The sequence below is a fragment of the Arachis duranensis genome, chromosome 7 (genome assembly GCF_000817695.3).
Source record: "Arachis duranensis cultivar V14167 chromosome 7, aradu.V14167.gnm2.J7QH, whole genome shotgun sequence".
Classification (NCBI taxonomy): Eukaryota; Viridiplantae; Streptophyta; class Magnoliopsida; order Fabales; family Fabaceae; genus Arachis; species Arachis duranensis.
In genome coordinates, this window is record NC_029778.3 from 9,794,488 (window position 1) to 9,810,842 (window position 16,355).

At 41.5% G+C, this 16,355-nt stretch overlaps 1 protein-coding gene across 1 annotated transcript; it reads left to right on the forward strand.

Annotated features, from left to right (window-relative positions):
• Positions 1-396: 396 nt before the first annotated feature.
• LOC107457676 (uncharacterized) lies at positions 397-1,890 on the forward strand. Its single transcript, XM_016075843.1, has 3 exons — positions 397-991; positions 1,112-1,276; positions 1,343-1,890. The coding sequence occupies exons 1-3, from the start codon at positions 397-399 to the stop codon at positions 1,888-1,890; spliced, it is 1,308 nt and encodes a 435-aa protein (XP_015931329.1).
• Positions 1,891-16,355: the final 14,465 nt, after the last annotated feature.

Genomic DNA, 16,355 nt, shown 5'->3' on the forward strand with positions numbered 1-16,355 from the left:
AAGATCCCCTCCCCGACGAACGGGGAACCAGTCGAGAGCTCAAGAGAGGCGCCCTTCGGGGGAACGGGCAGTGACAGCGCCAGGATAATGCAGGAGCTGCGTCACAGGGTGCAAAACCTGGAACGCCAACTAGCAGATCAGGAGCATCGTCAACAGACTTCCGACCCTGACTACTCTCAGTCCCCCGAGAGCCGGGGAAGAACCTCCAACCGACGCAGTCGCTTCCGGCACACCTCTATATTGAGATCAGAATTGGAAAGTAGCCGGGAGAATCGGGAACACCCCAGGAGGCGAAACGATACAATCATTTACGCTCGGGGCAAACGGGCATGCGTCATGTGACGGGATCGCGAAAACGGAGAAGGAGGGTCCGAGAGAACACGGCAACCCGTCATCATGGGCGCCACCCCATTCCACCGTTCCATCCTCAAGATCCGGTGGCCGAGACACTTCGACAAACCAACGAACATGAGGTATGACGGGACACAGGACCCGCAAGAGCACCTAACGGCCTTCGAGGCCCGAATGAACCTCGAAGGAGTGGGAGACGAGGTAAGGTGCCGTGCTTTCCCGGTCACCTTGGCAGGCCCGGCGATACGGTGGTTCAATAGCCTCCCGCAGGGTTCTGTAGCCGGCTTCTCAGACATCAGCCGTGCCTTCTTAGCACAATTCACTACTAGAATCGCAAAGGCAAAGCACCCAATCAATCTCCTCGGCATGACCCAACGCACCGGGGAGATGACCAGGAAGTATCTAGATCGGTTCAACGATGAATGCCTGGAAATCGAAGGACTAACCGACTCTGTGGCCAGCCTTTGTCTGACGAATGGCCTTCTTAATGAGGATTTTCGAAAACATCTCACCATCAAACCGGTCTGGACGATGCATGAGATCCAGACCGTAGCCAAGGAATACATAAATGATGAGGAAGTCAGCCAGGTCGTGGCTGCCAATAAACGGCACTCCGACTACAATCAACCTAGGCAACAGGGTAATGGATAGAGACAGAAAGAACAAGCCAAAGAGGGAGGGCCGAGCAAGAAACCCAGACCGTTTTCCCGGATCGGGAAGTTCACCAACTACACTCCACTCACTCTCCCCATCGTGGAAGTTTACCAGCAAATCGCCGAAAAGGGAATATTGACGAAGCCCCGACCTCTGAAAGACCGTACAGGGGGGAACAAGAGCCTCTACTGTGATTACCATAAAGGCTATGGGCACCAAACACAGGACTGCTTCAACCTGAAAGATGCGCTAGAACAAGCAATCAGGGACGGTAAACTGGCCGAATTCTCCCACCTTATCAGGGAACCGAAGAGATGACATCGCAACCACGATGAAGATGCTAAGACCCGATCGACGAAACGGCGGCAAGAACCAGAAAACGACGATCACGGCCTCACCATAATAAACGTGGTGACCACCAAAAACACAGCGCCAAAGTCGAGGTCTGCGCACAAGAAAGACGCCAAAGTCCTGGCAATTTCCTCCTCGCCGGCACGAAGCTCCAAGAGGTCCCCAACTATTTCCTTCGGGCCAGAGGATCATTGGTTCGACGAGGTCCCTGAGAACCCACCCATGGTCATTACGGCTAGGGTGGGAACCGGCCTCGTCAAACGAATCCTTGTGGACACAGGGGCAGACTCAAACATTATGTTCCGCAACGTGTTCGATGCGCTGGGATTACGGGACGCCGACCTCACGACTCACCAGCACGGTGTCATAGGGTTAGGCGACTACTTCATTAAGCCGGACGGGATAATATCCCTCCCGACTTCCGTAGGACAAGGACAAGGACGGAGGTCAATAATGGCCGAGTTCGTGGTTCTACGGGACTCCACTGCCTACAACATCATCCTAAAGCGTCTGGAGTGTTTCTTGCTGACTTAGACGCCAGAGTTGACGATAAGCCAAGACCAGAACCAGAGGGGGACTTAGAAAAGTTCAGGGTCGGTGACACGGAGGAAAAGTTCACGTTTGTTAATAGAAACCTCCCACATGAGTTGAAAGAACCTCTAGTAGAGATGATTAGGGCCAATGGAAACCTATTCACTTGGACACCCGCCGATATGCCGGGCATAGACCCCAGGGTCATGTCACATCACCTGGCCGTCAAGTCGGACGCCCGTCCAGTGGCCCAAAGGAGGAGGTGGCCAGGTAGACGGCCAACCTCCTAGAAGCAGGTTTCATATGAGAACTAGACTACTCGACCTGGCTGTCAAATGTAGTCCTGGTAAAGAAGCACAATGGCAAATGGAGAATGTGCGTGGACTATTCCGACCTCAACAAAGCATGCCCCAAGGACTGTTTCCCCTTCCCAACATAGATGCGCTCGTCGACGCGGCGGCGGGATACCGGTATTTGAGCTTCATGGATGCCTATTCCAGCTACAACCAAATACCGATGCACCAATCCGACGAGGACAAAACAACATTCATAACACCCAGGGGGACCTATTGCTACAAGGTGATGCCGTTCGGGCTAAAAAACGCAGGGGCGACATACCAAAGGCTGATGAACAAAATATTTGGAAGCCTCATAGGCAAGACAGTAGAAGTCTACGTGGACGACATCCTCGCAAAGACTACGCAGCCTGACGACCTCCTGACTGACCTGGGAAGTGTGTTTGCATCTCTCCAACAACACGGCATGAGGCTCAACCCCCTCAAATGCGCTTTTGCCATGGAGGCCGAAAAATTCCTAGGATTCATGATAACCTAAAGAGGAGTGGAAGCCAATCCCGAAAAATGCCAAGCAATACTCCAAATGAAGAGCCCGGGCTGTGTCAAGGATGTTCAGAGACTAGCTAGTCGCCTCACCTCATTATCCCGCTTCCTCGGAGCGTCGGCAGCAAAGGCCCTACCCTTCTTCAACCTGATGAGGAAAGGAATAGCGTTTGAATGGACTCCTGCGTGCGAGGAAGCATTTAGACACTTCAAAGAAATCCTAGCAACACCCCCGGTACTCGAAAAGCCCAAAGTCGGAGAGCCACTATACCTGTACCTAGCCATAACGGGGGAAGTCCTGGCAACGGTTTTGGTACGAGAGGAGGAGAAGGCTCAACAACCAATCTATTTCGTGAGCAGGGCCCTACAAGGGGCAGAACTGCGGTACAGCAAACTGGAGAAGTTAGCTCTGGCGCTCCTGACCTCTTCTCGGAGATTAAAACAATATTTCCAAGGCCACAAGGTCGTCGTCAGCACGGACCAAGGAATCCGACAAGTGTTCCAAAAACCAGATTTAGCGGGAAGGATGATGACTTGGTCCATTGAGCTGTCCCAATATGACATACGGTACGAACCTCGGCATGCGATCAAGGCGCAAGCAATGGCAGACTTTCTGGTAGAAATAACGGGAGATCCAACCGAAGAGACGGACATACGGTGGAGGCTCCATATTGACGGGGCCTCTAACCAGATGTCCGGGGGAGTCGGGATCATCCTCGAGAGCCCGGCTGGGGTCGTATACGAGTAATCAATCAGATTCTAGTTCCCCATTTCGAACAATCAAGCAGAATACGAAGCTCTTCTGGGAGGCTTGGCCCTGGCAAAGTAAGTCGGAGCGACGAGGCTGGAGATATGCAGCGATTCACAGGTCGTTACCTCGCAAGTAAACGAAAGCTACCAAGCCAGAGACTCACTATTACAGAAATATTTGGAAAAAGTCAAGGAACTGAGTAAAACATTCAAGGAAGTCACAATCCGACACGTTCCAAGAGAAAGGAACACGCGGGCAGACATCCTATCCAAGTTGGCCAGCACGAAACCAGGAGAAGGCAACCGATCTCTCATACAGGGCATGATGAAGGAGCCAGCGGTTACCCTACACCTGTCAAGGCTGAGCCCCTCCTTGCTAGATCCTATCACCAGTTTCTTGGAAAGTGGCGAGCTCCCCAGCGACGAAAAGGGTGCTAAAGCGTTGAGAAGGGAGGCGGCCAAGTACGCTATCATTCAGGGACAATTATTCAAAAAAGGACTCAGCCAACCCCTGCTGAAGTGCCTACATCCCGATCAGACGAACTACGTGCTCAGAGAAGTCCACGAAGGATGCTGCGGCCACCATATAGGGGGGAAAGCCCTAGCCAGGAAGCTAATCCGAACAGGATATTACTGGCCAACGATGATGGCATATTCTAAAGAATTCGTGAGAAAATGCGTTAAGTGTCAAGAGAACGCCAACTTCCACAAAGCACCAGCTACAGAACTAAGTCTGTTAACGACCTCCCGACCTTTCTCGCAATGGGGAGTCGATCTTTTGGGACCTTTCCCACTCGGTCCGGGGCAGGTCAAGTACCTCATAGTCGCCATCGACTACTACACCAAGTGGAGAGGCAAGTGATAACCCGGTTCGGTATACCAGAAACCGTCGTCTCGGACAACGGCATGCAGTTCACCGACAAGAAGTTCACTGAATTCCTCGCCGGCCTTGGCGTAAAACAAAAATTCTCCTCGGTAGAGCACCCTCAGACAAACGGCCAGGTCGAATCTGCAAACAAGATTATCCTGCTAGGGCTAAAGAAGTGGCTCGATAATAAAAAAGGTGCTTGGGCCGACGAGCTCGCCTCCGTCCTCTGGTCCTACCGGACAACTGAGCAGTCATCCACTAGAGAAACACCTTTTCGACTAACGTACGGGTTAGATGCAGTAATACCTGTGGAAGTCGGTGAGCCGAGCCTGTGGCTACTCCTGAAGGGAGTAGAGGAAGCTGTGGAAAAGGATCTTGTGGACGAAGCAAGGGAGATGGCCCACTTGTCGGAAACAGCACTCAAGCAAAGGATGGCCGTGCGATATAACGCCAAAATACTCAAAAGAGAATTTGAACAGAACAACCTCGTCCTAAGACGCAACGACATCGGTTTACCGGCTCCTGGAGAAGGCAAACTGGTGGCAACATGGGAAGGTCCCTACAGAGTTAAAGAGGTGATCGGCAAGGGCGCCTACAAGTTGGAAAAGCTCAATGGCAAAGAGATCCCAAGAACATGGAACGCGGACAACTTGAGGAGGTTTTATTCCTAAGTCGTTTACTTTGTAACAATACCTTTGCTATGGTTATAGACTTGCTTGATTTCCGGTTAAATTATACTTGCCCATATTTTTGTTCTCTTTTGTTTACTTTCCTTGGACGACTCATCGCGCAAACGAGTCCCACGCCATACAAACCAGAGGACACGACGATACACGGCCCCGGGACTGATCACCTCGGGAGCCCCCTAGGCCAAGGCCATAACAAACGGCCATAATAAAGAGAGAACTCGACCTCAAAGAAATACCAACATAATGGTAAAGCGAGTAAATCGGCAAACAAAAAACGAAACCAACATAATAAGCAAACAAATGTATCTACAAACCAACTGAACCACTAACGGGTGCAAAAGTTTTGGTACGAAAAAGTTCTACAAAAAACAAAGTTACAGGAAATCACTTCTTCGGCATATCGACAACCTTCCCGTCCTTGATGGTCTTGAAGACACCAATTGCCGATATGTCAAAATCGGGAGCAATAATCTTCACTTGAGCCTTGAGAGCCTCCTCAGTCATGAAAATCGCATTCTGCCTTGCTCTCTAACTTTCTTGTGCTTCCTCTTGAACGCATCGGCCTCATCTTGAGCAGTCTTAGCGACTGCAACTGTTGTATCCCGCTCTTTCTCCAACACGGCCACCCGACCTTGTGCAGCACTTAACTGGCTCTTCAAAGTCATTTCTTGCTTCGTCAGACGGGACACAGAAGCGTCGGCAGTCTTCAACTTCTCTTCAGCCGACGAAGTCTTCTTCTCGGCAGCCTCAAGCTTATTCCTCGCCTCGGCCAGCTGCTCTTGAAGTGTTTCAACTTGAGCCTTGAGCTTATTATTGGCTATAGTGGCGGTCTCGAGTTTCCGACAAAGCGAGGCCATACCCGAAAGCTCGAACTCAGCCTTCCGAGCTATGGCCGCGCCGCGAAGGAGGGTGCGGTACATCCATCGTGCCTGCCTCGAGAGGTCGGTACCATGGAAATGTTCCTCCGTGCCAGGAAGCAATTGGGCATCTATGAACGACCCGACATCAAAGTTCCTTTCCATAACTGTAAGGACCCCCTCAGGGCTAGACTGCGACCTTTGTCTCTTGGGAGTGGGGATGACACTCAACTCCTCCTCTTCCTCCCGACGAACGGAAGACGAGTGCCCGGGGACAGCCACTTCCTGGAGAATAGGAGATACAGGTGTGGGAGTGGCAATTTTTTCTGCCATAACCATGTCGGGGGGCGTGGGTGCTGTCTGTGTCCCCTCATCCTCGGGAGGCGCCGTTGATTGCCCTCCAGGAAAGTCTTGTACAAATTCTCGAGGCCGGTCACTTCAGCAGACATCCCCACTGCAAACAAGAAATGAACAAATCAGTAACCAGCATACTAAGACAAAACACACAACCATTCAAAATACAAACACGACATAGGCGACTCACGAATATAATCTCGGGCGACCTCCCGACTACCCATGAGGAGGTGGGCATTTACATGGTTCCTCCTGAAAATGGCTCATAACACGTCGGCTATCTTCTGATCCACAGCCGACATCCCCTTGTAGGTAACCTTAATGAAAGTATTGGAGCCCGCCCCGAAACTCCAATACGTCGGGATCAGGCGTTCTCTCTCCAATGACAACCAGAAGGGGTGACGACCCTTGACCGGGCGAACCTTGAAGTATTTATCCTTGAACCCATGGTAAGAGTCCTAGAACAAACCAAATATCCTCTGCCCCTGGGCAGATCGGAAGGACATAAACCCCTTCTTCGCTTTCCCCTCCTTAGAAGGGTTCGTAAGGTTGAAGAAAAAAAGGAAGACATCAACAGACGCCGGCAGCTCTAGGTACTCGCATACCATCTCAAAACAGTGAATCGACGCCCAACTGTTCGGATGCAGCTGCGACGGCACCACGGAAATCCGGCTTAAGAGTCCCATTTGGAAGGCGGAGAGGGGAATGTGAACCCCCACTTGAGTGAACATGGCCTTATAAAACCAAATCCAATCGGGAACCCGGGGAGCATGGAAGTTGAGCTCATATAATCGCTCATGAGGAGCAGGGACGTACACGTCGTAGTTAGCCTCCTCATCGGTACCCCCACACAAATAATTAGCCTGACGAAACTCGGTGAGCTCCTCCTCACCCATTTGGTTTGGGGAATCCCTGAGGTCGGAGACCACCCAGGCGTACGGGTCATAACCCACGTCGAAGGTGGAAGCCCGAGCGACCACACGAGGCATACCTACAGTGGGGACACCACTCGGTTAGTCTATGAGGTCGAAAACCCGAAAGAAACCCAGAAACTACGTCTACCCTACAACCCGAACAAAACATGCTTGAACTCAACATCAAATGAAGCCTATCCCAGAATGGTAACCCCCATAACACACCCTGCTTGACATTAAAAAGATGTCTATCCTACGAAAATCAAAATACAACAAGTGCACACAATAGACATGCAAGAAAACATTAAAGCGGAAGAGAGAAAGGATCTAAGATTACCTGAATCGGTTGCGAAAAACTGAGAAGGAAGAAGGAAAGATGCACAAGGATGCTAGAAGAAAGTTCTGAGATTTTCTGGGTAAAGAAGAAGGAGATAGTAGGAACGAGAGTGTAAAGGAAAAAACCAAAGCAAAAACTGTTTAAAACTGCCACCCAGGAAGCGCGAAAGGCCTAAGGGCAAAATAGTCTTTGCACACAGGATTTTTCAGCCCATTATGAACATTTAATGCTCCGCATGAAAAACGAGGCAACAAGCGGCTGTTTCAGCAACGAATAGACGCGCGCAAGAGGCACGTCCCCCCACGGACGGCCGACCTGGCGACAACGCACGAAAGGAGAGAGGACACGCCACCAACGATCCCTACGGTCATTGTTGGCGCGTCGGAGGCACTGGTACGGCCTGGCCCAAACTGAATGTGGGCCGGCCTGACCCGGGCACCACCCGACCTGAACGGTTAGGAGCAAGGCGCCCAATCGTCGACCCGGACACGCGTCCCTGACAGCTCCGCTACAGCTGTGCAAGGGAGGTCTCGAGGAAGGTGGGCCTGTCCTTGCAGGGCCCACCTCTGACACGGTATAAATGGGGAAGGACCTACCCTTCCCCCAAGGTACGTCACATACCGCCTTACCCCCTTTTTCGCCTGCACATTCGACTGACTTGAGCGTCGGAGTGTCATTGCAGGTGGCACCCCCCTTCTCTGCCAAGAGCTCGGAACGTCGATTTCCCGTTTAACCCTCACGACTCCTTCTGCATCACGCCCCACCTACTCGTACAAAGATCATCCCGAACCATCTGGTACACGACCCACCGAACAAACCCCCACACTCACTATCTGTTTTCACTTTACTCTTTCCAAACAACACCCATTACCAGTTCGTCTTCTTCCTTTTTCCACCCTCCAAGCTTGCATGGTGATAGCAAACTGAAGATGCCAAAAAAAAATTTTTAGAGATGTTGATCGTCCTGAATTTTATGTTATACATTATCTCAGTCATCCAAAATATATAAGTTTTTTTAATTTTTTTTATATTTCGTAATTATAATTATTATTGTTAGGTGGTTAATTATTATTGTTGTGGTTAGAAATTGAATTTAGGAATTATTATCATTTTTACCAGATGTAGGTTTTTTTTAATTTTTTTAATATTTTATAATTAAAATTATTATTGTTAGAAAGTTTATTATTGTTGTTGTTATTGTTAGAAGCTGAATAGAAATGTGTATTATTTTTGTACTTTATCATCCAAAATAATACACTTTCAAAAGTATTCTATTATTCATTTTTCTCACTCTACTAAATAATAACAGAAACCACACTAACAAATTTTTGGATTACATACTATGAAGGAGAAAAATACAAATGCAGAGAACCAGAGGAAGAAGACGAGCTTGAAGAAGAATACGGAATCTGAGACTGTTGAACGAGTTGCACACTTTTATATTTGGGATAAGTATTGTTTTGGTCCCTCACGTTGAGAGTTAGAATCGAACCCGTCCCTAATCTAATTTTCGATTTAGAATCGTCCTTAACTTTTTTTCGTATTAAAATCGTCCTGAAAGGGGAAAGGGAGAGGGTATTTTTGTCCAAAAAAATAAAAAGGACAATTTTAATACGAAAAAAACGTTAAGGACAATTCTAAATCGAAAATTAGATCAGGGACGGATTCGATTCCGACCCTCAACATGAGGGACCAAAACAATACTTATCCCTTTATATTTTCAATAACCCTAAAAGCTATCAACAAGTCGTACTCTCCGACTTGTTTCTTTATTTTTACTTAACAAAGAATTCGAACCCTCTAAATTTTTTCACCTAAAAATGATATAAAGCTGTCCCACCTTCTCGTCTATCATTCCTTATTTTCATATTCGGGAAAAGCATATTAACGACTTCCATAACTAAAAGATTGAGCCTATGTGCAAATATTCCTTGTTTTTTTCCTTAAAGTTTCGCTTTTGGTTAGTTATTTTTTCTTCCGACTTTTTAGCAAATTGCATTGGGACAAGTACATTAACAAACATAATAGTATATTAGTATATGATTTGACACAATAAAAGCTAATAATATAAAATCTGACAGTATACAATAAGATAAATTTTAATGTTATACTATATTTTGTGTAATGCAATATGAAAACAAAAAAGAGGACACGACTTGCTTGCAATTATATTTTATAATCTTACTACATATTTAAGCCTTCTTAACAATTAAGTTAATTTAAGTTTAATAAAAATTAATTTTATTAGTAATTAAAAGTATAATACACGCTTTAACTTTTTGGTCATTAATGTGAACATTGAATATTTATATCCTTTTTTTTATGTTTCTTTTTTTTTGCATTTTTTATTATTATTTTTTTATTATTACTATTGTTGCTGTATTTTTTTTATAAATAATACAATAAAATTGACCAGAATAAATACAAAAATTCAAAAGAGAATGAACAATAATATTTACGTATAAAAAGAAGACGATGTATCTAATATATAGAATAACATATAAATTTCTAAAAAATAACACTGAAATATTTTTACTCTAACACTGAAATTTTTAATTAAATGATATGATGAAACAAAAAATTTATTTAATAAAGACTTTAGTTGCAGATTTACAAATTTTGATAAAAAAGAAAATAAGTGAGAAAAGTTAGTAGATAATCTAACAAAAATAAGTAGAATAAGTGCGAAAATTCGAAAGAGAATGAACAATATTATTTATGTATAAGAAGAAGACAATGATGATAACGATAACATAACGATATCAATAATGATGATGATAGACAAGAAAAAAAAACGAATGAAAAAAGAAATCAAATGCAAAAAAAATAAGGAGGAGAAAGAGATAATGATGGTGATAATAGTGACAACAATAAAAAAAATGAATAAAAAAAAAAGAAAAAGAAGAAGCAATAGTGACAGAGATGTAAATAATAAAAAGATTAAAAGAAGAAGAAGAACAAAAAAAAAGAAAACACGTGATATGGTAACAGTTATAATAATTTAGTTGGATTTAGTTAAATATTTTATTTAATCGTAGAATTTTATTCTATATTTTAATAATTTTTAAGTGATACCATTTGAAAAATCTCAATCATAATGAAAACATTAATTTCTTTGTCAAAAAGGTTGACAAGTGTCTGTCTAACAAAAAAAAAGTTGATAACTAAGAAAATAAGGATTTGGTTATGCTGAAATAAAAAATATAAGAATTATCTATAATAAAATAAAAATATTATTTATACATTAAAATTTAATTATTATATATTTATGTATAATAAATTATTTAACTTTTTCGGTGTATATTTTATATTAAGAGTAATTACTCAAATTAGTTTTTAAAAATTTTAAAAATGGATAGTTTAATTTAAAAAAATTAATACACAAAAATATCTCTAAATTTTTACTTTGTACCATAATTAATAATAATAATAATAATAATAAATAAAATTATTAGAGATTGATGGTTTCAGTGGCTAAGAGAATGGGGTTGAATCTTAACTCCTTTTTTGCTTGATTATACTTTCTGGTCTTTGAAGAGACTTTTCTGTTTTTGTCTCGTCCCTAGCCACGAGACTTTTATTTTTTGTCTCGTCACTTGACACGAGATATTTTTGGTTTTATCTCCTGTGCAACAGAAACAGAAATGGAGTAGTAGAGAGAGAAAATTACACCCTGATATATCCTGGTTTAGCTACTAAGTGCAATGCAGCCTACATCCAGTCTCCATCACAACAATGATGGAATTTCACTATAATCATCCAGATTACAATCTATAAAGTGCTAAGCCAACTTACAAGGGGATTCCCACAGAATCATGAAACACAACATAGATGAACAAAGGAACTCTAATGACATCTATGGTTTTTCTTTTAATTTTGCACTCTCTGCCTTTTTCTGCTCTATGACTTTTTTTATACAAACCTCACTATTTACCTTTTTCCATGAGACTCAAGACATGACAAAATTAAACAGAAAAATATAAAACAGAATACATTGAAGGAGAAGAAAATCTGTAAGCTTAGGTAGCTATGAGAATCCTGTGCCTTGCACTCTCACTGTTTACTTCTAACTCCTTGAATCAATCCGTGACTGTTCACCCCTTTTATATAGAGGAGAAGCCTTCACAGTTGAAACCAAAACCAAGCTTAACTTCTTTTCCTTCACACAAAACCGGTTCGGCCAAAGAGAGAGAGAGAAGGTAACCCATGCAAAATCCAACATGCAAATACCTCTAGTTCTTCCTTGGTCATCACTCTTCATCAATCCGAGCTCTCCATCCTTGGCTTGCTCTCCAAGATGGATTTCTGTCCCTTGATACTTCATGATGATGATTACTTCATCTACTCCAATCTCTGCCTCTTCCATCACTTCGCCACTCTAGCTACTTCCTGTGGTGGTTGAGCAGAATCAGAGACAAGCCATGCCTCCAAGAATCTCCTTCTTGCTAGCCAAATCTCCTTCTTTCTTTTTGGGTATGAAGAGCTCGAGATTACCTCACCAAATCTTACTATTTTTGGTGAAAATCTCAGTCACAGCATACTTTTATTTTGATATGTTTTTTTGCCATCATCATGATGGTCTTGAGACGTGCTCCATCTTCTTTTCGGTGAGTAGGTGTAGCTTCCATGGTTGCTGGGTAAAGACCGAAAGAGAAGAAGAAAAGATGAGAGAGAATGTAGAGTTAAAGTAAAAGCAATTAATTGAAATGAAACAAATTAATGGGATTGCTTTTACTTCCCTTGCTTGAGTGGCGTGCTGCATTAATCAAATCAATCATGTCACTCATACTCTCTCTCTCTCTCTCTCTCTCTCATTTATGTTTCCAAGGCTAGCAAATTAAATTTTGAAATCCATCCCTCAATAAGACATGGAATTCGTTGGAAACATAGAGCCAATTTACTTTCTTTCATTATGTTTCGGACCAAGCATTGGATCTTTGGTTTGATATGGGCTTAATGTTGAAGTTTAATAGAAAACTGGCCCAAGATAAAGTATTTCAACCATCATTCATATGGTAAATAATAACATTTGCTTTCCTGATGAGTTATTTTTTCGGATCATGCATGAGGACAAATAGCAAAGCATGCTCAACTTGGGCTTGTAATAATAATGGATCAATTTGGCCCAAGTAGCACAATAAACAATTCAGCTACTCATCATATATTCTTGCATCAAACCATAGCTGAATATAATTGGGCTTGTACCAGAATTTTATTTTCGGCCCAATTAAAAATCTGCATCACAAAATTATTAATTAACATATGTTAAATAAAAATCAAATTAATAATTTTGTAATTAAATATTTCAATAATATTTGTTCATCATCAAAGTTAAATTAGAATTTTCTAAACTCATCAGAGATTATTCCACAAAAAATTTAAGGTTGAAATCATTTGATATTTTTGTATTTAATATAATCAAAAGATGTCATATTTTAAAAAACATGTTTGTATTAAAAGAAAATATTTTAAGTTGGATTTCAATGTATCATTGTACAAAGCTAAGTTAATAATAATAAAGGTTGACATATAGTAAAAATAAAATAGACGGGGACTGTTATGTCGGATAGAAAAAATGTTAGGATTGATCTTAATTTTTTTGGGGACTAAAATGTTCGCTTTTAAAATTCTTAGAGGCTGATTTGGGTAATTCTACCGAAAAATAAATCGGGGACTCATTTATCTGCCAGAATAAAACCTTGGAGATTGATCTGTGTATTAATTTTTTTAGATTGAAATATCCGCTTTTAAAATCCTTGGAACTAATTTAAGTAATTACTTTTATATTAATAATTGATTTTGTATTTAATTTTTAATATAAATTTAATATAGTTGAATAAAAATTATAAATTTAACGATAATTAATAATTTATTTTATTATTATACAAAATTTTTATTGTTGTGAGAGAGGACAAAAAGGAATTTTTTTAAAAATAAGTAAAATAAATGTAATAATTACCGAAATAAATAATTTTAAAAATATTTACTAATATAAATTTCTTAGTCTTATCTCGTTTATACGGTAAATGAGATGGCATTTCATATATCTCATTTTCAGTGTAAACGAGATATATATATATATATATACGAGATAAACACATGTCTCATTTACACTGTAAACGAGATACATGAATTGTTCATCTTGTTTATAGTATAAACGAGATATATAGAAGACAACCACAGCAGCTATAAAAGTATGTGTAACCCTTGGTATTCTTCACAAATCTTTTCTATCCTTTTTTTGTCTCGTATTTCTCACGAATGCAAGGCATTAATGTCCAGTAATAATCCATACATAGTTGTGCTTGTTTATCCCAATTGTCGTATGAGAAATGGCGACAACGGGGTGATATTTGAGTGTGAGGATCTGATATTGTTTCGCACTTAGCATGTGGATACGTTGTCGGATTTGAAGAGTTTGATATTGAGCAAGTTCGGTAGTACAGAAGTGAGGTAAATCGGAAGGGTTGCGTATAGGTTGCTGGCACCCATGGGTAACGGAGTCTTCCAGTTTTGACTATTCTGACTTCAAGGAGATGAGCATATGTGGCTGATGTTCAACATTCATGGGAGGATCATGATGGAGCAGGTAATGGAGCTTTCTGCAGAGGTGGGACACAGTGGTGGTGGTGTAACACCCTACCACACTAAGCTTTACGCTTAAGTCGTAAAACAGAGATGGTGTGGTATTACGACCTCTAAAATAAAATGAGTATATTTAATAGCAAAAGAATTATAATATGCTAGGAGCCTTGAAGAATAGAGGAAATAAAATCGCGAAATGAAAGTGCAACGCTCACGAAATGAGTTAACTTGTATGCTAAGAAAACCATAACTATTGAACATAAGATAACAGAAGTAGGAATAGAGTGCCAAAGATACAAAATAACAAACTCCTAACTCAGCCTGCGAAGTCAAGACTGGCCGGAGAATATTTACACATATATACATACATATCCAAAACCCAAAAGTACACACACACACACACACACACACACATATGTATATATATATACATCATAGCATAACAAAATAACCAGTAACCACTCTGCCTCAAGAGTCCAGACGCCTAACGAGATGCCTCTCGACCTGCATCTGAAAAATAACAACATAGTATGGAATAAAAACTGGAGGTTCTCAGTATGGTAAAGGTGCCACACACAAAATATATAAGGTCATGTGAATGACAGAGGTAATCCTAGAATGCCGACACTCAGATTACAGAGCTTAAAATATTAAACGGAAGCCATAAAAGATGGTTTTCTAAAATTATTTAAACCTAACTTAACTCAATCTTAAATCTAAGTCCCATACTGCCATTCCTCCATACCTCCAACTCCATCATGCATTTCACAGACAGATAAACAGATAAAGGCAAGCACAAGAAGATTACAAGTACTGCAGGTAACAAATATACATTTAACATGGCAAGTACATTTAGACACACCCAGTTAATACACAAGCAAGTAGTTCAAGTAATATGCATATGATGCATGCCTGTCCTATGACTGATGAGGCTCATCTGTCGGTTATCCAGCCAACCCGACAAGTCTGAATTGAACTTAGAGTGTCCCCCTGATGTGCATCTCCAAGAGTCTATGCATAACTTTATCTCAAATAATCAATATTGCTTAATGGGGGTAACATTCCCGGGAATTTATATAGTGCCCGGTCACACTTACGTCGTAGGGTCAACAGAGTATCGAGTTTTCTACCTGGTACACATAGTGGCAAGCCACGGTACTTTATCCAGGGAATCTCGTATCTCATATCATTCAAATACATAAGCCATATAAATAATTCAATTATAATTCATCAACGTCCACATCATTCTCAATCGCATCTCATTCATCATCATACATCAATCATATTCAATCCTTATCCTTCATTATCACACCTCCCATTCCGTCCATCAATACTTCCAATTCAAAACATAATTCATTCTTTTCTAAAACATGCTCATTTTCTTAATAACTCTAAATCAAACCATATAACCTTTGAATCTAAATCTTTTTAAATAATCATATAAAAAATCTCTAATTTTTATAAAATTTCGGCAACATCTCCTCTAAAATTCGGACTTTACCACCCTTTTCGGGTCCAAACCTGCATTCTTTTCAATTCAACGTACCCTTCCTCATAATCATAACAGTCACCATAATAAATCTATCTCAGATCAACAATTATACTCATACAATATTCAAATCCAACAACCAAAATTCAACTAAGGATCATAGTTCACAAATCCTAGGCTTTAAACACAAAATACCTCATTATCACAACAACCTCCACAATAGTTATACCTCAAATCAATAATTCACCAAATCACCAGTTAATCAACAAGCACCAAACTAACCATGTTCATCAACAGGATACTAAGTATTAAATATACCCATTCAAACCCAACAAAATACTAAGCCCAACCTCCACCAAAAATTCCAACATCCACAATTTCAAGCTCCAATTATTTATTTTCAACCTAATACACATTCATAACACATATATATCTAATTTAATACTCAAAACTCAAATTCAATGAAATTAAAATAAAATTATCGTATCCTCACCTTACCCAAGCTTCACATAAGCAAGGGTGAACGTTTTCCTCAAGCTAATTGAATCCTAAAACATCAAAGAACAAAGAAATTCAATACCTCCAGTTAATTTCCCAAAAATTGGGGAAGAAGAGGCTGAGAATAAAAGAATGAGTTACCTATAAAATTATTCTGGTAGAAACGTAGAGCTTGACGCGATGATCACGTGGCCGGACAGAGAAGTTACGGGAGTCGGAATTTCACCATAAGGGTTCGGGAATTTTTCCTTCCTTTCCTCCTCTGTTTATGTTCATTCAGCGTATCTT